Source organism: Falco rusticolus, chromosome 5, assembly GCF_015220075.1.
Source record: "Falco rusticolus isolate bFalRus1 chromosome 5, bFalRus1.pri, whole genome shotgun sequence".
Taxonomy (NCBI): Eukaryota; Metazoa; Chordata; class Aves; order Falconiformes; family Falconidae; genus Falco; species Falco rusticolus.
Genome location: NC_051191.1, coordinates 91,367,663 through 91,391,194, shown reverse-complemented (window position 1 = coordinate 91,391,194; position 23,532 = coordinate 91,367,663). Strand labels below are relative to the sequence as shown.

Below are 23,532 nucleotides of genomic sequence, written 5' to 3'. Positions count from 1 at the left end.
AAATTAGGTGTATAGAGCATGTGTCTGTGAGATAAGGAGGTTGGACATAATTAGAGATGTAATAACTGACTTTCTCCATCTTTCTTCATTTGCAGGTCCTGGTCTGGTGATAACTTCCCCGTCAGGTTCCCTGGTGACCACAGCCGCCTCTGCCCAAACCTTTCCCATCTCTGCTCCCATGATTGTCTCTGCGCTACCCCCTGGCTCCCAGGCAGCCCTCCAGGTGGTTCCTGACCTGTCCAAGAAAGGGACAACCACCCTTTCTGAAGGTGGTGGGGGTGGCGGGGGTGGGGGAGTTGCTCCCAAACCGCCCCGGGGCCGGAAGAAGAAACGATTGCAGGAGTCGGGGCTGCCAGAGATGAGTGACCCCTTTGTGTTGTCAAACGAGGATGATGAGGACCAGCACAAGGATGGCAAGACATACAGGTGGGGAGCGGAGTTAAACCTTGACTGTAATGTTGCATGGGGATGGGGGTCTATTTAATCTTTCAAAGGATTACATAGGGAAGAAGAGATCTCTGCCTTTTCCCTGTAGAGTCCCTGAGTAGAGAATCTTTCAGCTGCAGAAAGAGTTGAGTTTTCTCTCTAATCAGGAGTGTTTACAAGCTGGTGGGCTGGCCCAAAACTAAGGATCTCCTTCGTAGTGAACGAATTGATTTTCTGAATTTACAAATGTTAACGTTACTAGTTTAGTTAATGACAAGGATGTTTTGGCGGCTAAACCGTATCCTTGATGCCACAGCCAGGTAGTATGGCTGCTGTACTGCAGAATGCAGTGGTCTGGTGCAGCTGGAGCACTTTTGGTGTAGCTGAGAGCCCTAATGTACCTGGGTGCTCCTGAGCTAGGACTCCAGTCTGTCCAGGGTAAAGACTACAGACTGGAGGCACACAGGGCAGGAAGTGAACTGTGGTGATAGTGTCTGCTCCTGTGTGCATTGCCCCTTGTGATCTGCTATTTCAGCATTCCCAACAGACCAGGAAAAAAATAAGTGTTTCTGAATTATGTGTAAAGGTGTTCCCGAGCCCTAAGGGTATCACAGAAGAGGGGGGAGAGTTCTGAGCCCTGAGATTGGTTTTCTGAGCTTGGAGGGATGTGGTTTGAGTTTACATGTGAGTGGTGGGAAAGGGAGAGATTAACTAGGAGGGAATACTTAAACCAGAGGACAAGGAGTGTGGGTCTTTTCGAGAGGGTGGGAACCGGACAGAGCTGGCAAGTGCTAGGGAGGAAATGTGGTGGTCTGTCTTGGTTGAGAAGCAGGAGCACGTGTGAGTGATTTAACGATAGGTGTTTTGGGGGGATGATTAAGACCAATTGGGGCAAAGCAGTAGCCAGACGGAAACAGAAATAGAAGATGGTCCCTTGTTCTTCTTAGTTCCCTACTGTGTGGCCACGATTGTGTCTCCGTTTCCCTTTTACCATCCTAGACCCTTGTTTTGGGTTTTTTTTTTTGGTACAGGTTTAGTTCTGTTTCTGGAATTTGGTCATAACAATACAAAGGCATCTACACAGAATCAGTGCATCCACCCCAGGCACTGTTTCATTTTTAACTATAGCATTTTTCAAGTGTTTACATTTTTAAGTCAATACAGTTGAATGGGTGCAAAACCAGATCTTGGATTGGCCTTTTTATTCTCTTATCCAATGTCCCAGTTCTTCCACTTTGAAAATATAATCAGCGTATGGCGAAGAGTGGTGGGAGTGTTAGGTGGCTTGCTATTTGTAATCCCACCATTTATTTTGGGCCATAGCCACAATTCCACACTACTCAAGCTGCTTACAGTCTGGGTTGCTAATTAGGTTGTTAAATATGTATTTACAGGGGACACAATTGGCAGTGAACGCTAGAATTAAAGCTGAACCAAGGCTTTAATTATAGCTCCTTGTTTACTTGTAAGTTTGAAAAAAAATGCCCAAGACCAGGTGGAGTGACTCAGCAGAAACTTTATGAACATGCATAGTCTGTGTAGCAGCTCATGCAAAAGACTTTGCAGGGAAAAACCAAATGAGTTTATATGTAGGAACATGTGATCAGGAAGATTTCCTGTCTTCACATTTAGTCTGAGGGTGGTACCCTCTGCCTCTTCCTTCAGCCCCCATCCCGAGCAGGCCTTCCTCTGAGCAGTGCTAAGGTGCAGGGTAGCTAAACTGAGGTTTATTGAAGACCACCAAGGAGTACTTCTGCCCTCCTTGGGAGTCTCTCCTTTGGCTGATGCTTTCTATGTGCAAGTTTGGAATGGAAAATGATTGTTGAAAAAATAAAGGGGGATGGTATCTTCTCTTGGAGCCGTGGGAGAGAAAACCTCCGTGAAATACGGTTAAAACTGTTTCTCCAAAATATACATATGAATAGACTTACAAGTTAAAACTTTGAGGAATCCTGTGTTCCTTCTGTATTCTAGAGGATGATTTGTGTAGTTCCCATTGCTACAGTATGTAGACATACCCTAGCTAAATTAAGACTGTGGGTGAGGTTCCTCTACTCCTGCTCCCTTCTCAGATTGGAGGAGCAATTGCTTGTGGTATTTGTATGTCTACATTTGTATGATTTCACTCATTCTTGTGATGATACACCAAGGACAATCTAGTCAGATGTCTGGAAGGAGTTGTACTGTATTGATCAATATGACTTTTTAATATTTTTTTTAATACTCAGTTCCTAAAGCCTGGGATTATTTTGTCACATTTAATTATTTTTTGGGTTTAAGTTTCTTTTTGCGCTCTGTGCTAAGTGCCTGGGCAGGTGGCTAATTTCCATAATTCCAGACTCCTAGCGTGTTAGTGAAGATGGAGTAAGGCCTTGAATGGGCAGCACAGCAAGGCAGACTTGGAAGGAATTGGAGCACAAATGTGATACGCATATTGCAGCTTATCCCATTCTCTACTGAATGTAGAGATTCCTGCTCCAGCAAATGGCAGCTGTTTTGCTGCTGTGTCATCTCTGGAAGTGAATTAGTAGTCTGCTGTGAAAGTGGTGGAAGAATCTTTGTGACTAGCTTTTTCTTTGTAAGAAAAGGTGTGAGGCTTTTGCTAATGATCATGTTGCTTGCAGAACTTTGACATCTAGCCTTCGGATTAGTCTGGCAGAGTCGTTGGTGCTTTGCTTTGTGCTGTTAGAAGAATGCTTGCAGCTGCAGGGGACAGCATCTGACCCAGTCCTGTGAAGCATCTTCCTTCCTGAGTAATGTCACTTCAGTCTTGTCTGGATTCATTGTCAGCTCTTTGTTAATCTTCCCTGACATCTTCATAGAATTTACTTTGTAGAAAATGAGATCGGCATCAAGAGTCCTTCTAGTAAGATGCTGGCAGTGTGAAGCACGTAGCTTCCTTTCAGTACTTTAAAAGGTGCTGAGGAAGAGAGAGCAAGCACAGGTCCTGGAGACGGTAGTATTGTTTCTTAGTGCTGTTTTGGTGCCTGTACCTGTACTTTTGGAAGTTCATGGTGTGATACGATCAGTGGACAAGACTGATGAAGTGGTTCAACCTCTCTGGGACAGATCATCAGTTCTGTCTCCGACAAACAGCTGTCTAAGCAGTTTCTTCTTTGCAAGAGGAAGAGAGCTCTCTGTAGGCGTTGCTTGGTTCCAATATTAAGTTTGTCAGGGCTAGGCCACATACCAGTTTACAGTCTGGAATGGTTTTGCAAGCTGTGCTTTGGAGCCTAGGATACCAGCAGAAGGGCTGTAGGCTTGAGAAGGGCCTTGCCATCATACTGTAACCAACAAGCTCTCTCTTCCCCACCACTAATTCTGAGGTTCCCTCCTTTCACTAGCTTGTGGGAGCAGCAGGCGGTTTGGGAGACAGTAAGCAGCAGAGGGACGTGGGAAGCTTCTGAGGTGAGTCCAGGGTGCAAAAATATACAGAAGCCATTGAAGGCTTGTCAAGAAGCATGGCTGAGCTGTAGAAAGTGAAGAAGCTAGATGGAGGGCCCCATTTAGTGAGATTAGGTACACAAGGGGAGCCAGTAGTCTGAACACAGCAGGTGGGCATGTTCCTTGGCCATGTCTCATTTTAAGCCTTTTTTTCTGCCCTGTGCTGGGTTTAGCATTGCTGTTCGGTGAATTTCCCATGGTTTTGAATAGATTTGAGATCTGGTGGCTGCTTTTTGTAAGCCACGTATATCTGTGAAAATATGGTCAAATTTGGCCAACTTGTAAGCTTGGAAAAAATCTGTTTTCTCTTTCTCTGAGTTGCTTTATAGTTTGGTAGTTGCAAATATTATATCCTCTCTGGTGTTTCTTGAGGCTTTGCATGACTGTGGGCACTGACCAGACTTGCCACAGAAGAGGTGAATACACTCGTAACTTCTCTCAGTTTCTTTTTGAGGCTGGACTACACGTGTACCCTCTCTGCAGCGATGAGCATCTTCTAGGCTGGTGCTGAAGGGCCAAACATGCTTTTCCTTCAGTCACAACTGCTCCTCCTTCTGCTTCAGAAGGGAGTCTTTTGTGCCTAGCATTGACAGTGACCTCTCCTCTCTGATGGGCGCAAAGGCAAGGTGTGAGAAAATGTAGTAGGCATGAGAATGAGATACGGGCAGCGCCTGGAGCTGGTTGTGTCCAGGGAGTCTGGAAACTTGGTAGAGCAGAGATGGAAATCGGAAAGGAGGAGAGACAAAATTGCCTACAAACTAGGGAATGTGGCAAAGGATGTGATGGGGAGCCTATTTGCAAGGGAGAGATGGCACAGAGAAAAGACACAAAGGGCCAAGACTGGGGGGAGGAGGAAAGAACCAGATCTGCTAGGGGCTGGGAATTGAGGAGATATACCTAGAATTAGCAGAACAGATGGGGACAAGAGCATGGGATGTGGACAGATAGAAGCGTGGAGGAGAGGAGATGAATGTTATGTAGTTGAGGGAATGAAACAGTGCACAGCCACTGCAACAGAGGATAAAGGGGCTGGGGCATGTGGGTAAAGAGCTTGGGGCTGGGTCTTGGTGCAGGAGAGAGGGGATTGTAACAGGCCAGAAGGATAAAGGCAAAAGGGGAATGAAGCTTGAAGTGTCAGGCAGAAAGTGTCACCACATTCCCTCCAAAGCCTAGAAATATTAAAGCCAGTACTTCTAAATTTTGCTGTGTATCTGATGTCAGCACAAGAATGTGACCATATCTGGCAAAGAACCTCACCCCCTCTAAGGCCAGAGGAAGGTGACACACTACTGTTGCTGTCATTTATCATCCTAGCTGCAGTGGCAGAGGTCTGTGCAGTGGATCTTAAGATTGCTGATGACCAATGTGGGTGTCAGTATGATGCCACATGTTGGAATTTCTGTTTGCTTTTTTTAACAAGTAGTTCCGTGAGCAGCGGAACTAATGAAGCCTGGTTTCCAGCGGCTCTCTCCTGTGTGGATTCTCTGATGTCTAATCAAGGGTGAGCTTACTAGCCTTTCCCTCAGCAGGGGGCTCCAAGAGGGTCTCTCTTCTTTCCCCACCTGCGTATTTTTATGAGACTTGTGATGATGTTAAGATCCTTACCGTTTTCCAGATTTGGTTGAAATTGGCTTATAATCTCAAAACTCTTAAGGCGGACAGGTGCGCATGCACATCCACATGCACACGCAGTTTGTACACATAAGCTTTGCTTTTGTATATGAATGCTGTGCTTGGAGGTTAGCAAATGTCAGAATTAAGACTGACCACGTGCCTCAGGATATAATAAGGTAAAAACTTGCATTATGGTAAGTTCTCTCCCTTCTGCTGAGATGTTGTAACTGTGTATGTGTGCGTGTGCACTCTCAGCTCATCATAGTGCCAAGCAGGAGGAATTAACGGTGGAGTTCTCTAGTCATGAGTTTTAATTTTAGCACATGTTACTTGCATGTCAATGGAATGAGTGTGTGCAAGAGAATGAGGGAAGCAGTTACAGTTTCAGCTGGAGAGAGAGAGCTTCGAAACTATTCTGTTGCACCTCTTATCTGATCCTGCCTTAATTTGGCCCCATTGAGTCAATGCACTTTGATACTATCCTTGATTATGTGATTATGGTTATCATGTACAGGATGGCCTGTCAGGGTCCTGCATGTTTACTCAAAGAACCTGAAAGGAGTGTTCTATTTAAACAAAACCACAAACAACAACCAAAACCAAATGCATTGACATGGGGTTGCAGAATTGAGAAGGCCTATTTGGGGAATGCATTTGACTGCTAATCTGAGGAACAGTGGATTGTGTTGCCTCTGCCACAGATTTGCTGTGATATCCTGCAGCCGTGTGGTACAGGTCTGCAGATAATCTTGCCTCGAAGCGTGTGCAAATGCGAGTTAGATCTAGTCTTCAGTGGATTTGCATTTGCCGCAGGCTTAAAATGACCACAGGCAGTTATCCTGAAATAATTAACATTTGGTGTTCCCAAAACTGTAATGTCTTCTTAAGTATCGTTGAACAGTCCTCTGTTACATGTGAGATCCTGTTTTGCTTTGTAGAAAAGCATTGCATCTCATAGCTGTAGCGTAGAAATCTATAGGAGCTGTGATTTGAATGTATATTATATGAGTTTTCCTTTAAAGGCAATAGGTATCAGTTTGGGCACCCAGAATTGGTGGGTATGTCTTGTCTTACCGTGTTCTGCTCCTCTGTCTTTTATCGCTCCCTTCCCTTAGAAAAAATAACCCAGGGACATGGTGGGGCTAGCTGAGCGCTTACGGGACGCTGACACTTTGGTGGTGGGCACAACAGACGAGTGATTCTGCTTCATGAGGTTGGAATTGCACGTGGTCGATGGGCTTTGAGGCTGTACACAGAGTGGTGGTGAAAATAACGGAACACTTGCTTGTTAAGTGTCTGTCTGTGCAACATAATAAGGCTGTGGTTCTGTGGGAGCAGTCAATAAGGCTGTATCAGAGCGCACCTGCATTGCGGAGCCAAATTATGGTGACATTGACAACCTTAATTCTGGCATTTCCAAATTTGCTAATGCTTTCTCACAGACCTTTTGTATCATTTTGAATTTAGCTTTTGCATGTTATCACTATACTAGGAAACACCTTACTGTGTTTCATTGTTTTGTTGGTCTTTTTTGCTAATGGTGACTGATTTCAAAAATCAGCAGGCAGGGGTTTAGGCCTGATGTTCAATGATTTGGAGGTCAACAGAAAGTCACAGCTGATAATTTACATATAGAAGCAATATTGTTGGATAGCTAAAACAAAAAAAACCAAACCCAAACCATATATATGTATATAGAAGCTTTATGTTGTTGCTAAACTGAAGCTATTCAAGCAAAATTATTTTAATACAGCCCAATGGAAGACTTAGCCTTTTGGGTTGTACTGTGTGACTTCTCCAGCAGCCAGGGACTGAGGCCTAGGTGTTGGGACACAGTGGGAAACGCTGTCAGACAGAAGTGTCCTGTTGGATACCATTGAATGGTTTTGATCTAAAGATAAGGAATATGAAGAAACAGTATCCTGGAAAGCAATAACTCTGAAAAAGACTTTTAGGAATTAAGTGACATTATGTGAGCTCCTGGTGCAGGGCTGTGACAGAAGGGGGTAAAGGCGACTGTTGAAAGCCTAAATGCTGCAGTCGTTAAAAGAAGACGGACAACTTGTGTAGCATGCTGAAATACCACAAAATTCTGGGTCTGGTATTTTTAAGATCATTCAGAAAAACGGACAAAATGCAGGAATACTCTCAAATCTGAAAACTGGAAAAGTGCTTTATGGTGAGAGTGTTTAAAAACACTTGCTGCCTTGCCAGGGCAGTATGCTTTTGTGCAGCCTCATCAAGCCACCAAAATGACTGAAGGCGTGTGGAAATAAGATGACTGAGATCTCTGAGCATAGCTGATAGACTTGATAGCATACATGCCAGTAGTGTAAATTGGTAAATGGAAGCATGATGGTAACTTTTGAATCGGAGTTGATGCTGGGTGTGGAAGCAGAGGTACAATGCATATGCTTTCATTTGGCATCTTCATACTTGCTGGCTTTATTTAGGTCTTACCTGAGTTTTCTAGCTGTGTATCTTGGATGTTAGTTCTGTCGCTTTCTGCCTTTACCAAAATCCTAGCCAGAAAATGTTTAACTTTGCCATTAAAAAAAATTCGGGGAATACGAGGGTTAAATTAGCATTTATCATGAACTGTGCATCCATTATTATGCTATGCTTGCGTTAGTTACTTCATTAACTCTGCATTGCAAAGGCAGTACATTTCTTTCCTTGCTAAATGAACTGCTGACTCTGACAACCTAAACTTATTCTTATCATCGAGTTTAACTTCAGACCTTCCTGATTTGAATTTTTTTTTTAAAAAAAAATTGTGGTCTAACTTGTATTTGTAGCCTAACAGAAGGAGCAAGGGCTCAATTAACTTCTAAAACTAATATCAGTAGATACTAGGAATTTGAATTCTCATAGCCGTGTAAAAGCTTACATAGTTTTCACAACTGATAGTGATTAATTAAGCACTTGACTGAAAAATGCTGTTAATCCACGTTAGGCAAATTTTACTATGAGTTGGTATTTCAGATGGTATTTTATCTCATAACATCATCTGATGAATGAGGCGGAACATTCCATGAAAAGTGGAAAAAAATATGGCACTGTGTGCCACAGAGCTGTAGTCTCGTTGCTATAAGCATCATTTTGTTTATGACTCATCATGATGACTTTCATATGGGAGCAGAATTAGAATTGTACATCCACCTTTTACTGGCATTTCATGATTTTTGAGGGTGTCTCTGTCTTCTAACACGAGCATTCTCTGAACGTCTTTATTTTCCTGCGGATTCCCTATGAAAAGAAAGGATTACAAACATTGGAAGGGGTTACTTTTGATTTCTGGCATATGGCTGGGTACTAAATTAACTATTTATATGAACCTCTGTGTTATTACGAATATGTTCTCCTAGGCTGTCTAAATTTGCAGTGCCATAACAAGCAGCTGTAGGGATGTTGTGTCACACTGTCAATGGGAATGCTGCAGTCATTTCCTATAACTTGCTCTCAGAAAGAATACAGTGAAAGTAGTGGTAGTTTAGAAGCACAGTGGGGAGAAAAGATTAAAAATGGATATTAAACAGAGGGAAAAAAATCAATTATTTCATATAGCAGGTTTTCTTCATGGTTGGCAAGGAGCACTCCCAACTTTTCTTCTCCCTAGCCAGAAGAATTTCACTGAAGTAGAACAGTAAAATGCTGCTACTGTCAGATGCGGTGATCTCATTATCCATATAGATTTAACATTTTTTTGAATCCATATTTGCCCACTAGAGGGCTGATTGCTTCTTCCCCTTTAATACTTGATGTTGTCTGAGACAGAATGTGAAGCCCTTAATTAAATGGATCGTTTGTTCCCTTGAAAATGCCTGAGACCACATAATACAAAACTCTCTGAAATGCAGCTTTCTGCTATATTCCAGGGCTGTTTTTAACTCATAAGGCTCATGAATTTCTTAATGCTACATAGCATTCCTGCCCTCTCAGGGCTGATGCTAATTAGATGATTGGAAAATGAGTCCTTACAAGACTTTTTTTTTTTTTAAATGTTGTTTGAAAAACAATACTGGAACGTTTATAGCTGCTAAATTCAGACAAGAGGGGTTTGTTTTTAGGGGTGGGTGGGTTAGGGGGTTTGCTAACTGTCAGATTTATCTTCCATTTTTATGCAAGTGTCAGAGAGGTTTTGAAATACGTTCTTTGTAATTTTAATCCAAAACTGGAAAAGGACGCTCAGTCTGTTTCTCTTCATTAAAGTTTGTTTTTGGGAATTTCTGACCTGAAAGCAGATACCTGACAAAGCAAATAAATACAGGAATGGTTGCACAGAAGTTATGGAAAGTAGATGGCTTTATGGCACTGCAGATCTAATGCATGGGACTGCTTAGATTTGATGACATAGTAAAGTACATGAATTCTTCAGAACAGACTAAACTGTTTAAAATATATTGTCATGTGTACAGCACAGAAGAGATTAGTGCCCAGCATCGTATTTAAATGAGAGCAAGACTTTTGGAAAGGTACTTCTCTCAGAAAGGTAGCTGGATTCTCAGAATATTGATTGTAGGGGCCAAGTGATTGAGACCATACTATAGCCTCCGAGTGTTGTTCCAAAGATGCATTATTCTCATGGTTCGAAAGATCCTGTTTCCCCTTGGATTTTTTAACTTCTACAGTCAGTTATTGTTTCTCATCATATACCTTTCTTTGCTCATAAAACAGGCCCCTAGTAATTGATATTTTTCTCCCTGCATAGATTTATATGGGTATTGACCAAGCTATCTTTTAAGCCTGTCTCCAAACCTAGACTGGGCTCAGTGAATCTTTACTGCAAAGCCGATTTTCCACATGCCATCATTCTTCAAGTTTGCTGAACTTGTCTGAGTTTTTCAATAATTGCTGCCTATGTGGACTTTACAATTAGACATGCTGCTGCAAGAATAGTCGCACCATTCCAGTTTACAAAAATGATACCTGCTTTTCCCTTGATGGGGGGTTAGCTAATATGGTTAGCCGTATTAGCACAGCATCGCACTGGGTGCTTGTTCTCAGTTGAGTGGTTCATTATCGGAGGACCGACGGTGTCCTTGGACAACTGGAACAGAGTTCAATTGAGTGTAATGGAAGGAAGCGTCTGCTGAGAAAGAGCTTGATAAGAGTCATGCGTGGGAGTGTGCCCTAATGGTGTGCATTAGCAGGGGACTGGACTTGGCGACTCAGAGGTATTTTTCAGTTCATATTCACCTCAAAGTTTTTTCTAACGTTGCTGCTTTCAAGGATACAATCCTTATCCCGTAAGTGTGACTCGTTAACTGCAAAATGCATACGCTGTATTCAGGTCTAGCTTTAAACATTTTGGAAAGTCTGGGACAAACTGTACAGGCGTTTGGAGATAGTTGGGTTTATAAACAAAGAGTGACTTTTAAAAAAGATGATTCTGATGTTCCTTTTGACTCCTTGCATCCCTAACAGACCTAGGGATAAACAGCCAAATTGCTTCTGTGTGTTGATTCCAGAAGGGATCGTTGTGCGTGTGCAGGGACTTCATGTAAGGCTGTATCTAGTGTGCTTGTTCTGTTAAGGTTTGCGATTAAAGTGGATTAAGAGAAAGATGAAGATAGGAAACATGGGAGCAACTGTTAGAGACGATAATGATTGTAAAAGAACAGTGATGGAGAGGAAAGAATGTAGTGACAGGTGTGTGGTAGAGTGCTGGCTCGGGAGGCATGGCTTCCAGTTAAATGCTTTAAAATCAGGCTGTGGCTTGGAAGGGCCTGTGGAAGTTAAGGTAGGTGCTGGGTAAATATTACCTACATGACATACGCTAATCGGACTGCACACTTCATAAAGCTTCTGGCTCCAGCGTAAATAATCACAACAGTAGATGCAATGAAGTATCTTCCTGAAGACCAGGATCCATTCTTTGTGGCTTGTAATACCTGCAGAGGCTTTTGTCACTGAGCAGTTTTGTAAACACTTGTAGAACTTGAGGAAATTCCCAGACAAAAACATAAGTCAGCCTGCTGTGAAGGCTAAATTCATATCAGCCAGACTTCTGGGTGGCATTCTTTTGTTCAAATGTGGCCTTGGAAGTTCCAAGTGCAGGTTCAGTTTAGTCTTGTTTAATCAAAAAGTCTGCAAATGGAAGAACTAAGTTCAGAGAAACCTTAACTCTGCCCCTTGGTTGGCACACATCGGGGGGGGGGGGGAGGGGACGGACGGACCAAAAACAAACCAGCAAAACAGTCCGGTAACTTGGATGCAGCTTCTGTCTCTCTGTCAAATTATCAACCACAAAAGCTTTTACCATCTTGAATTGTGAAACAGTGCAAGCTTCTCTTAACAGCCTGGTGTCATGATGGAGGAACGGTTTTTAACAGCAGCATCCATAGCAGATAGATGCCAACTGCTTCTTCCTGTTCAAAGAGTCTGTGTTACCAAATACGTTTCTGATCATTATGGGAACAGATGGATCCAAACTCCTAGACAAAACATTTTGCATCACATCAGTAAGGTTGAAATGATGAAAGCCCATTAGACCAGTGAAATACCACATTTAATATCCAGAGTGTCTTTGTGAGACCCACTAGGAAAGCAGCACTGCTGTTATTCTTGGCATTTTGTATTCTAAATACTCGAGTGTCTCCTCCAGAAATGGGAGCAGAGTTAAGTGGGTTTGGTCATAACTGCTTTTGCAGACTTTGCAGTACACGGAATTAACTTTTATTATGAAGATGAACCTTAACCTGGAACTTCCAGGTCTTCCAACCTTTTTTTTTGACTGAAATAAATCACGGATGAACAAAGTGTTTTTTGTCTGGGAATTATTATTCCTGTCCCCTTCGGATCACTGTTGGAAAATTTCCAGAGCGCTGCCCTGTCTCCCTTGTAAGCCTAATAAATCAACATCTTTGGTTCTTCCAAAACCGTTACTTGTCTGGCTGCAAGGTATCGTTTGGTCTCTGCCAGTTCCTAGCTTAAGTTTCTCCCCCCGGGACTGGAGTACTTGCAGCCAAGCACAGTGTCCTGGGTGAAACCTCCCCAGAACCATACAGTGAGGAAACATCCCTTCTTCACTCAGTGTGGCAGACCCCATCCAGTTAGTTGGTACCTGTTGGGGCTTGCCCCCGTGTGACACTGTCTCTTCCCCTCGCCCCGGTCCCAGGTGCCGGATGTGTTCGCTGACCTTCTACTCCAAGTCGGAGATGCAGATCCACTCCAAGTCCCATACGGAGACAAAGCCACACAAGTGTCCTCACTGCTCCAAGAGCTTCGCCAACAGCTCCTACCTGGCCCAGCACATTCGCATCCACTCAGGGGCCAAGCCCTACACGTGCAGCTACTGCCAGAAGGCCTTCCGCCAGCTCTCCCACCTGCAGCAGCACACACGGTAAGGGCCGGAGGAGGCTGGGGGCCCTCCGCACTGCATGTTGCTGTCGTCCCAGCATGCTGTGAGCACCCTCCGTGGGCGGCTGCCTGGGGACGTTTTTCCGCAGGCTGGTCAGGTCTCGTACACGACGAACCGGCAGTGGTGGTATCCGACGTGTGAGACTTGTCACTTGCTGTGAGGGGCTGGGTATGCGCAGAGGTTAGCACTGCTCACCCTAAGGGGCGTCCGCAATGGAGTGACGCTTTCTGACGGAAGGTAGGGCTGGTTGTGTCAGTGTGAGAGTAGAGTGGGTGTAGGAGGACTGTTCCCTGTCACCCCAGCATAGTTCTGCCAAACGTCTCAGTCCAGGCTTGCAGCCCCACTGCTGTTTCAGCCGTAGGCTTCCCACACACAGCTCCGCCAATGCCCCTCAGTCCAGACTCTATAGTTCCTCTCTCTGGATCCTCCCCCGGTGCAGACAGACCATGGTCTCTTGAATCCAAGGGGAGCATGGTTTGAGACCGAGCGAGCTCGTGCCGTGTCTGGAGTTCCTCCATGTAGCAGATAGCGTGGTGCTGTCCCACCCCCTTTGTGCCCTCATTCCATCAGCACTAGCCAGATGGCGGTCATGTCCAACTGCTGCTGCTCCTCCTCCTCTTCGGCAGGATCCACTCCAAGCTCCACACGGCGATTGTCAAGCCGCACAAGTGTCCTCACTGCTCCAAGAGCTTCGCCAACACATCCTACCTGGCCCAGCACCTCCGCATCCACTCGGGGGCCAAGCCCTACACCTGCCGCTACTGCCAGAAGGCCTTCCGCCAGCTCTCCCACCTGCAGCAGCACACACGGTAAGGGCCAGAGGAGGCTGGGGGCCTGGCCCTGGCCCCCCCGCGCTGCCGGCATGCACCTGTGGAGCACGCGCGCCAAGCATGCGGGGGGCGGGCGGGGAATGCGGCCGGCTGCACCCTCAGAAGGAGGTGACCCACCAGAGTGGACGGAGTGGAGGCTGCGCAGGAGACACTGACCACGTCAGGGCTGAGGTGGGCACATGCTGTCCCTGGGGATCCTTGGTCTTGCACCGCGGGGGGCACAGAGAGAGAGAGCGATAGAGAGAGAGGCATTGGCCGTAGGGGATCACAGCCTGGCACCACGGGGGTTGGACTGAGTGTGTGGAAGCTTCTCCTGGCATTGCAGGGGGACAGGGACAGATGAACACTGTAGGTGATCTCAGCCTGATGATGTAAAGGGAAAAGCATTGGTGTGTCTATCCTGAGAAGGAACCTGCTTGCTTGGTACTGCAGGAGCAAGAGAACAGACTCTTCTTGGTCATATGGGACTCCTGGGCTTGGAGCGGGGAGCCTGGACCTCCAGACCCCTTCCCAGCCCATTTTCAGGTGGCCCGTGTGCCAAGCTGGCCAGGCGTTCATAAGCTCTTGCTCCTCAGTCCTAGTCACTCTCTGAAATCTGCTTGACTGCCTGTCTTCTCTGACTTTTGTAGCTGGACACAGGAGCTGGGCAGAGCTCTCTTTGTCCAGATAGAACAGCATCTGGAGGCAACATCATCCCCTTCCCTGCTCTCCTGAGTGGCTGTGAGATTTAATCACAGCATCAGGCCCTGGCAGTCTGCCCTGCCTGCCTGCTCACTGCCTCTCGTTTGTGCTCTTCCTCCTCAACAGTATCCACACCGGGGACCGACCCTACAAGTGCGCTCACCCTGGGTGTGAAAAGGCTTTCACCCAGCTCTCCAACTTGCAGGTAAGAGCCTGGACTTGTTCTGCTCACTGGTGAGGGTGGCAAGGGTGGCTGTCAAGTGAGGGGAGAGGCTACTTGCCCTGTGGTGGAGGAGATGGAGAAATTGGGGCAGCTGGGAGGAGAGTGAAGGAATACAGAGAAGCTGTTGGAGCCCTGGGAAGAAGTGAGATTGCTGGCTTTTGTGGCACTAGTGATCCAAAGAAGTCGTGTAAACAGTCACATCCTGTAAAATTGTAAACTTGGCTTGAAAGCGGTGAGACCTTGGTAAAGTTCCTCCCATCTGTGCCGCAGAGTTTTTTAGCTTAGCTGGGGCCAGGCTTTTGCTAAAGATCATGCAGAGTGAAACCTAGATATCTGATTGCGGGTTTTGTTTGTTTTACAATGAAATGGAGGGCATAAGAGTAGGGATTTAGGGAAGCAGAGGTGGTGTGCCCTGTTGCAGTGTCCTGGAGGAGGGTGCACCAAACGGCAGAGAGCTGTAAATGGCTGTGAGCAGTTAAAGCAGATCCTGCCCTGAAGGGCAGTGGCAGATGGGGGGAGCAAGCACGTGGTGAGGCAGAAGAGAGAAGAGGAAAAGACTGAGAAAGGATTGTGTGGAGACTGAGAAGATGGAGGTTGTGGAGCGTTAGGAGACTCTGCTCTTTATGTGCCTGGTATGCCTCAGACAGAAAGGCATCTGTGGGGAAGATGCGGTGGGCTGGAGGGAGAAGCTCTGTCCCCTACACCAGGAGCCAGGCATACCTCTCAGCAGGCAGGGGCACAGGGAGCTTGGAGCCGGGCTGGAAGGGGGTGTCGGAGGTAAAGCCTTCGCCAGTACTAATACTCGCTCCCTTCCCTGCACTTGCTTTTTCTCCACCCCCCTGCTGTCCCTCAGTCCCACAGACGGCAGCACAACAAAGACAAACCTTTCAAGTGCCACAACTGCCACCGTGCGTACACGGATGCTGCCTCGTTGGAGGTACACCTGGCTACACATACAGTGAAACACGCCAAGGTCTACACCTGCTCCATCTGCAGCCGGGCCTACACCTCGGTGAGTGTTTGCTGCGCTGGGGGGTAGCAGAAGCCAACGTGCTTCCACGGGAGTAGCTCCTCCAGATCCAACAGGAGCAGCCCCCTGAGCTGTTGTGTCCCTCCCTGTTGGTTTTGGCTCTTGCGAACGCCATCCCCTCCTCTCACGCCGTTCTTCCCGTTGCAGGAGACGTATCTGATGAAGCACATGCGGAAACACAACATCCCTGACCCACAGCAGCAGGTGGTTCAGGCGCAAGCCCAGGCCTCTCAGCAGCAGCAGCACTTCCAGCCACAGGGTGGAGGGGCGGCAGGGGGCCCTTCTGGAGACACTAACCAACCCAACCCTCCCCCCCAGTGCTCCTTTGACCTGACTCCTTACAAGACTTCAGAGCATCACAAGGACATCTGCCTCACTGTCAGCACCAGCGCCATCCAAGTGGAGCACCTCTCCAGCTCCTAGAGAGACCTCAACCCAGGGAGCAGAAAGCCTCTTGTGCATAGCCTGCGCCCAGGGGCACCGCTTGCGCAGCGGCTCTCCTCGTGCAACAGTCTCCGGCCTCTCCTCCTGCAACAGCCTCTTCTGGCCGTGTAACCCTGTTCATGGCAGCCCCTTGAACAACAGCCTGTCTCAAGGGGGTGCTCCTTCTGTGCAACAGCCTGCCTGGTAGGAGGATGCTTCCTTGTGCAAGAGCCCCTTTCCTGTGCTGGGATCACTTCCTCATGCAAGAGCCCCCCTTTCAAACCCAAAGAAAGGCCCCGGTTTTGCCTTCTCTCACTGTAGGATGTGTATGAAGGGGGGGTGCATGTCGAGCCACGCATGGTGGATGGGATGGAGAGACGGTCCTTGTACGTACAGGGGCTCGGACACATGTTTTCAGCAGGCCACAGAAGAAAGTGGCAGGGTTCACAGCTGGATGGGATTCTTTGAGGATTTTCTTGAGTGTCTAAGGGAGAAATATCCATTCCTGTCCCTCCTGCTTGTGAAAGGGAGGAGGGGTCGCTCGTCCTGCCCCAAGGACTGGATGGGAGAAACCTTCTCCCCAGTGGAAGGTGAGACCAGTGAGGGGGGAGAGGTGAGGCATGTTCTCCGGGCCGGACAGGTGCTTGCACTGCCCGAGGGCTGTGGAGTATTGCACTCTTTCTCCTCCCCTGGTGGAGAGCAATAGAGAGGAGTCTGTCTGAACTGGCTGCTGCCTCTCTCTCCCAGCTGTCTGAGCAGCACGATGGCCAAGGCCCCGTAGGAATGTGGGTTCCTGCTCATTGCTCTTCCTGCCTGTTGTGGATGATGTCCTAGCAGCTTGTACTCCTCCTTCTCTCCCTCCTGCTTCCCCCCCCACCTCCTCAGAAAAGCCTGCAGGCATCAACAACAAACCAAAAAGCAACTGGAGGGAGGGTAAGAGACTGCCAAAATAATCATCACCTTTCTCTCTACTCCCTTTCCTGAAAGGCGGAACGACAGCAGTTCTGACTCTCACACACCTGTCCTGCCCCCAGTTTCCCAAAGGGAAGGAGGAGGAGGAATAGACCAGTCTTTTCAAGGAGCCGGCAGGAGGCAGGGAAAGGCTAGCTTCTCCTGCTCACCTCCCAGCAGAGCGCTCTCCCAGGCTCCCTCTTGCCAAGACGGGCTGGACTCACATGGCAGTGGTGGCCTCTTCTGGACCCTGGTCATGGGAGAGAATCCCCAAAAGGTGGACAGTGGAGAGAAGGGGATGAAGATCCCCACAGAGAGACCAATCTAATGAGAAGAGGGAGCCAACAAGAATAAACTGAAGGCCCCTTGAATTTATATATATATATATATATATATAAATATCTATTCCCCACCCCGGCCCGCTCTGTCCTTGCTGTAACTGTTTCTATCTCTGTGTTTATAAAACGCATTATCCTGGCGAATTTTTATTTTCAATCTGTTTGTTTTTCCCTTTCTCTTCGTCTTCAATTCTCCTTCCCTTTTTATTTTATTGGTCCACATGACTACCAGTCTTGTGTGTCACTTGTTAGTTTCTTTGGATCATGGAGGCTGACTCGGAAGAGAATGAGAAGGCAAGGGAAAAAGCATGTGTTGTTGGGATTTAAAATCAATCACCCACCCAAAGCCTATAGAATCTCCCAGACTTCTGTATGAACAACCAATAGGGGCTGCTTTTTTTTTTTTTTTTTTTTTTTAACCACCTTGTATAGAAATAAATTGGTGTAAAAGGCTCCCTGAAGGTGCTGCTGCAAGCACCCTGCCCCTGTGATGTGTGTTCCTTCCCCCTGCACCTGACCACGGCACGAGCATCGTGCTGCTGTGGGTCCCGAGCAGCTGTGCGGGCGGACACGAGGGTAGCACATCGAGGGTAGCACATTGCTGCCCCGGGGCAGACTTACGGTCCGTGCAAGGGAAGCGAGGAGCTCTGCCCTCTGTGCTCTGCCCTTGCGGAGCCTGTGGCAGAAACTTTCTTTTCTTCTGCGTTTAGTCACCAGGGTTGGCTGCAAATGGTTGGAGTGTTCTGTAGATCCATAGGTTAGGTTAGAAGAAGCTGTCTGATCTGACTCCTGCTATTCACAGGTGACATTTCAACCCATTTATCCTATATTGAGCCCCAAGAATTAACATGTGTTTGATGTATGTGTTGACAAAATGCATTGGCTTGATTTTGAGGCACTGGGACACAGACAATCCCTTCCATTGGTAGCCTGCTGCAAGGGCTTCGTGTTCTCGCTGTTTAAATATTGAAACCTGATTTCTCCTTTGGATCTGTTTGGCTTTGGCTTCCAGTTTCTAGTTCTGGATATGTCCATCCCGCTGATAAAGACAGCCTTAGAGCACAGTGGGGCTTTTTCCCCTGGACTGGTATTTAAACACTGTAATGTCACTTCTCAGTCCACTTTTTGACAAGCTAAATGGATGGAACTGCTTAAATCTTCCATTGTAAGGGATTTCCTCCAGCCCATGAATTATTCTTGTCTTTTCTTTCTACATCTTGTACAATTTTTCAGTATCTTGTAAAAATGTTCCTTTCAGAATTGAGTGTTCAAACCCCAGTGCCATGGACAAGGTCCCCCTGCCCTTTGCCTTAAGTCTGCAGAGGATTGCGTTCGTCCTTTTCTCGCAGCATTATACAGGAGCTCGCATTAGCTTCTTGTCTGGTGTGGCCCCTGGATCATCCGACGTCTCAGCTTTCCGTGATAGTAGTTCCCCCTTTCTACAGGTGTGGTCTGAGTTCTTGCTTCCTAGATACTTAATGTGAGGCTGTTTGAAGTCCAGTTTGTGTGAATGGACCTGGCTTCCTGATGGACCAGGTCACAACGCTTTCCCAGTTTTGTCGCCCACAAACTGTATCAGTTGTTATTTTTTACTTTGAGGTCCAAGTTGAAAATGCTATATTGCATCTGACCTACACTAACTTGAAAAGGATCATTCAGTGTAACTTTTTATTAGCTTCTTTTTGAGACTTGCAGGCTAGGCATTTCTTAATCCTCTTAGTATGTGATTATGTACAGTAAATCTTTTTGACTTATGGTGCTAGGTCAATGCCTTACAAAAATTTAAGTATGTTGCACCTATGCAGTCCCCTTTGTTAAACCAAATGTATAATGATGTCATCTAAGAATGAAATTAAGGTTTGGGGTTTTTCTTTCCTTTTTTTCTACAAAACCTCTATTTCATAAAATCTTTGGGTTAGAGGTTTTATTTTTCATTCACTAATTCTTCATCTCGACAGCTTTTCCATAATTTTGGCATCGAGTCATTTTATTTGCCTTTTGGGAATACTGTCATGAATGTCTTAAGGTATTTCTCTAATATCCCAAGTTTAATTAAAATTGGAATCAATGGGCTAGAGAGCTTGTTAGTGAACTCTTTTAGGATTCCTGTTTCTTTGCTGGCTTAAAAATATACATCCCTAGTAGACTGTCTGTTCTCCTGCTTTGATACTAAGGTACTGGATAGAAGTTGCTATTTTCGTCTGACTGCCACATCCCGTTTCTTTCTGAATATGGAATTGGAAGTATGTGTTGACTGATTTTCCTGTTCTGTGTCACTAGCATTTTCACCATTTGTGTCTAGTGATCAGTACTATGAGTAAGATTACTTTGTTTATTTTTTATTTAAAGAAAGGACGATCCAAAACCCCTTTCCTATTACCAGTAGTTCTGCTAGCCACAAAGATTTCCTTAACAGTTTTCTCTATTTTATAATGTCTAATTTATGTCAGTTGCTGTTTGGCCTTCCCCTTTTCCACGTGTTAAGTTTCAGGGTTGGGTGTGTGTGTGTGGTGTTTTAATTGTTTCTTGCTCACACTTTCTCACTGAACCCAGGATGAGCTTTTACCAAAAGTTTTCCTCTTTCTTGATTGTGGAATTTGGGCTTTTTTGGCCACATAGTAAGTTTTTGTTACAGAAGACTTTAATTCACACTTTTCTGCCTTACTTCTTTTTTCTCATGGACAACCTGCTTAATAGTTTTGCTCACCTTGGAAATTAGCACAGACTCAGCACAGGTTTATTACTGCCCGTGGCTCTCCTCTGCGTGTCCGTATTCTATATGGACAGCACAAAATTGCCAGTTTCACTCAAGTTATTATCTTGTCTTGTATCTATCACCTTGAAGTGTGAAAAGTTGACTTGTTTTAGGTGCAGTGTCTTGTATTAAGAAAGCTACAGTTTTAAAAGTTGGAAAGATGTTTTGCCGACTGGTTAAATTCCCTGGGGAATGGCTCACAAGTTAAAATTCCTTGCAGTGGTTTTTCATTTTGTATGTTAAAGGTGCTTGAAATCACCTTTCCTCATCCCGGGTTTGACGTGGTGTTTTCTAATGGCTGCTATCCTTCCCCTTCTTGGAATCTACTGCCTAGCATGGGGATCCACATGTATTTTCAGGCTCTACAATTCTTGTGTTACCAGTTATTTCAAAGGTATTACTGCTTGTGTTTGTGCAGTTTGCTGCTGCTCCTATAGCTTTTACTGTTGCCCAGGAAGAAATTGATGTTTTTTCACTAAGGGACTTTCCCATCGAGTTTCAGAAATGCCACTTTGTTCCAGGCTTTTTTTTCTCATAATCAATGAGAATTTCTTATTTCTCTGTTCACCCAGAGTGCTGTTGCTGGTGTAGAAGTAATTGAAGATACCTTGCTCTCATTATCTTTGACACTTATTTGAGTTTGGATTAGGTCTTCTGTTTGGATTCCCAAGGCTGTTTAACATATTCAGAATGCTTCAGGTGGTTTAAAAAGTATAGTTGCTACCTGCGGGATGCAAAGTGTTGTATCTGTACAGAATTCTTCCCTGTTGAGATGAAGCCCCAGGTTCCACAGCCTGCAGCTTTTCAGCTTTGTGCACTCAAGGCAACAATGGTTTAATTATTGAACTCCCACTCACAAGAGTGGAAGATCCTCTAACGAGATCCCATGGTCCTTCCTTTTCAGCTCCCTGAATTCTTTGACCCTGCATTTTCTTTGTGATGCCTGTCCATTTCTTTCCGTATGTCTGTACCCAAGGAGACTTGACAGCAACTTTGGAGTTTTGTATTAGGTTGCATCTTGTATCTTTGCTGGAAGGTGGTAGCGCTTTTTCTTCTTGTCCTTTACCAAATTGGTTGTCTGTTCTTAGCTGGATTTTGCAAATTGTTGTTGCTTTAAAAGGAAACATCACGTAGGCTGGAAATCATTTAGAAAAGTCGCCCGCAAACAGAACTGAATCTCAGCCGTGACTAATGATAGTATTGCTGGTCTATAATTCAGTTAAATCTTGAAGAAAGATTTAAGACTTTGATAATTTAAAGCCTTATGGTTAATCAGCCATGTCCCTTTTTAAGAGTTTTTTTTTGTTGGTTATCGCTGCCATGAAAACTGCCATTCTATTTTACTCCTTTTTTTTGTTGTTGTTTTAAATCCATAGGGTCTTGTTATAGCTTTGTTCAGTACATTAAAGTCTTCTGCTATAAGAACTCTTTTTTTCTCTTTTGTAATGAATTACAGGCCATGATCAAGTCACTGTATTCATCTTTCCAAACAGCTAAAATTAAATTCAGCTGGTTTAGGTGTCTCACAATAAGGCTTGGCTGCATCGTGTAGTCCTTACCTGTTGCCTTTCTTTTTCCCTTATGAACGGCCAGGCCAGGCTGTGTAGTGCTCAGCTGGGAGTCTCGCTGCATCAGGCCTAGACGGTTATCTTGAGCCTCCAAACTTACATTGCCATAAAAGGGTATGTAGTTCTTCTAATGAGATCTTTTTCTTTAAATTAAACCAAATAGCATTATGTTTCTCTTCTTAGCTGAGTGCAACCCCGATCAATTACACTGTGATTTTATCAAACCAGTGTTAGGTTAACTGGCTTACAGCAACCTGGATGATCCCATTTACTTTTCAAATACTTTTTTTAAAGTATTTTCTGGTCTTCTGGAACACGTTCAGAGCTCCAAAGTTGTTTGGAAAAGAAAGCCCATCGCTTCCATCTGCTTGCCAGATAATTCTTTTAAAATTAATGATTGTCAGTTTCTAGCTATGCAACTCCTAGGATGTTTTATTGAATGGGTGGAACTAAACTTCTTCCTAAATCTCATTGGCAATAGGTAATATTTCATTATTTCACAGATTTGTCTACATCATCCAACTTTCTTCCTAATATAGAATATAATTATGAGATTCTGCCTGTCTTCTATATTTTTATTGATTATTTTATCATCTTTATATCAACTAAAGGATATATATCATGTTTAGGATTTTCTTCTAATACTTTGCAGGTAATGTACCCAAAAGCTGCCGAAGTTTACTAGTGCAGTTTCAGAACATAGAATGAAATTGCTCTGTACGCTTCCTTAACTACAAGATAGGTACCTGTTCAATCGTCATTTCAGGTACAACAGATTAAATTTGTGTGCATGGTTTCTTGTTTCTGTATAGTAGAACACCAAAGTACTAGAGAGATGTAGTAACTTGGTCCAACAAACATTTCGATTTCATGTAGTGTCTGTGTAATGAATGGAAAAAAAAAACTGCAAGAAAAGAAATCATGACACCAAAGAACTAGAGTCTATGCCTAGTTTTGCTCCTGAATTAGGGTATGTTGTTGGAACGTGGACACAGCTATAATTTGGGGCCTTTGGCATCCTTTTTCATTTATAAAGCTGATTAACCATCCTGGGGGCAAGTGCTGCAGATCAGTTGCTTGATGTTTGTAAGAATGAAGTGTGGGTACATCTAGTCTTTCCTGAAGAGAAGGAAATACAGAGCAGGCACCTCTGAACAGAGAATGTTAAAGGGTGGGAAGAGCTGAATTTGTACCTCTACAGTAAAAAGGGAACCAACAGGACTCTGAAGTTGTAAGCCTCCTGCTGGTGTACATATAAGGATCCCTCCAAAAGCGCTGGCCTTTACCTTGTGGTCCTTGGACAACATTTTTAAGAGGTCTGTAAGGTAACTGAAAAGCTGGAGGCTTAAATTTGGTATGCAGATGTTTACATTTACAAGGGAAAATACACAGGCATCTGTAGATCAATAAAGGTTGAGAACCACTACTCTAGATGTTGTGGTTTAACCCCAGCCGGCAAGAGCCCCACACAACCATTCGCTCACTCCCCCCGCAGTGAGATGGGGGAGAGGATCAACAGGGTAAAATGGAGCTAACTCGTGGGTTGAGATAAAGACAGGTTTAATAGGTAAAACAAAAGCAAAGCAAAACAAGGAATTCATTCACCACTTCCCACCGCAGGCAGGTCACGCCATCACTGATTGTCCCCCCCCTCCTGCTTCTTCCCCCAGCCTTATATGCTGCGGATGATGCCGTATGGGGAGGAATTACCCCTGTGGTCAGCTGTCCCCACTGTGCCCCCTCCCAGTTTCTTGTGCCCCTCAGCCTACTTGCTGGCGGGGCAGCCTGAGGAGCAGAAGGGGCCTTGGCCCTGCGTAAGCGCTGCTCAGCAGTGACAGACATCCCTGTGTTACCAGCGCCGTTTCCAGCACAAATATAAACCACAG

General features: G+C 45.3%; 1 protein-coding gene across 10 annotated transcripts in view; it reads left to right on the top strand.

Annotated features, from left to right (window-relative positions):
- ZNF384 (zinc finger protein 384) overlaps positions 1–23,072 on the top strand; it is a 28,190-nt gene extending 5,118 nt beyond the window's left edge. For 7 of the 10 annotated variants that reach the window (XM_037387582.1, XM_037387579.1, XM_037387577.1 and 4 more), the window contains 7 exons: positions 96–426; positions 5,294–5,371; positions 12,605–12,829; positions 13,474–13,656; positions 14,485–14,563; positions 15,435–15,593; positions 15,759–23,072. In XM_037387582.1, the coding sequence (XP_037243479.1) occupies positions 96–426; positions 5,294–5,371; positions 12,605–12,829; positions 13,474–13,656; positions 14,485–14,563; positions 15,435–15,593; positions 15,759–16,034 (1,331 nt within the window). In that variant the 3' untranslated portion in view covers positions 16,035–23,072. The remainder of the gene's footprint in view (positions 1–95; positions 427–5,293; positions 5,372–12,604; positions 12,830–13,473; positions 13,657–14,484; positions 14,564–15,434; positions 15,594–15,758) is intronic. The other 3 variants (XM_037387584.1, XM_037387583.1, XM_037387586.1) reach the window with 3 other exon arrangements.
- Positions 23,073–23,532: the final 460 nt, after the last annotated feature.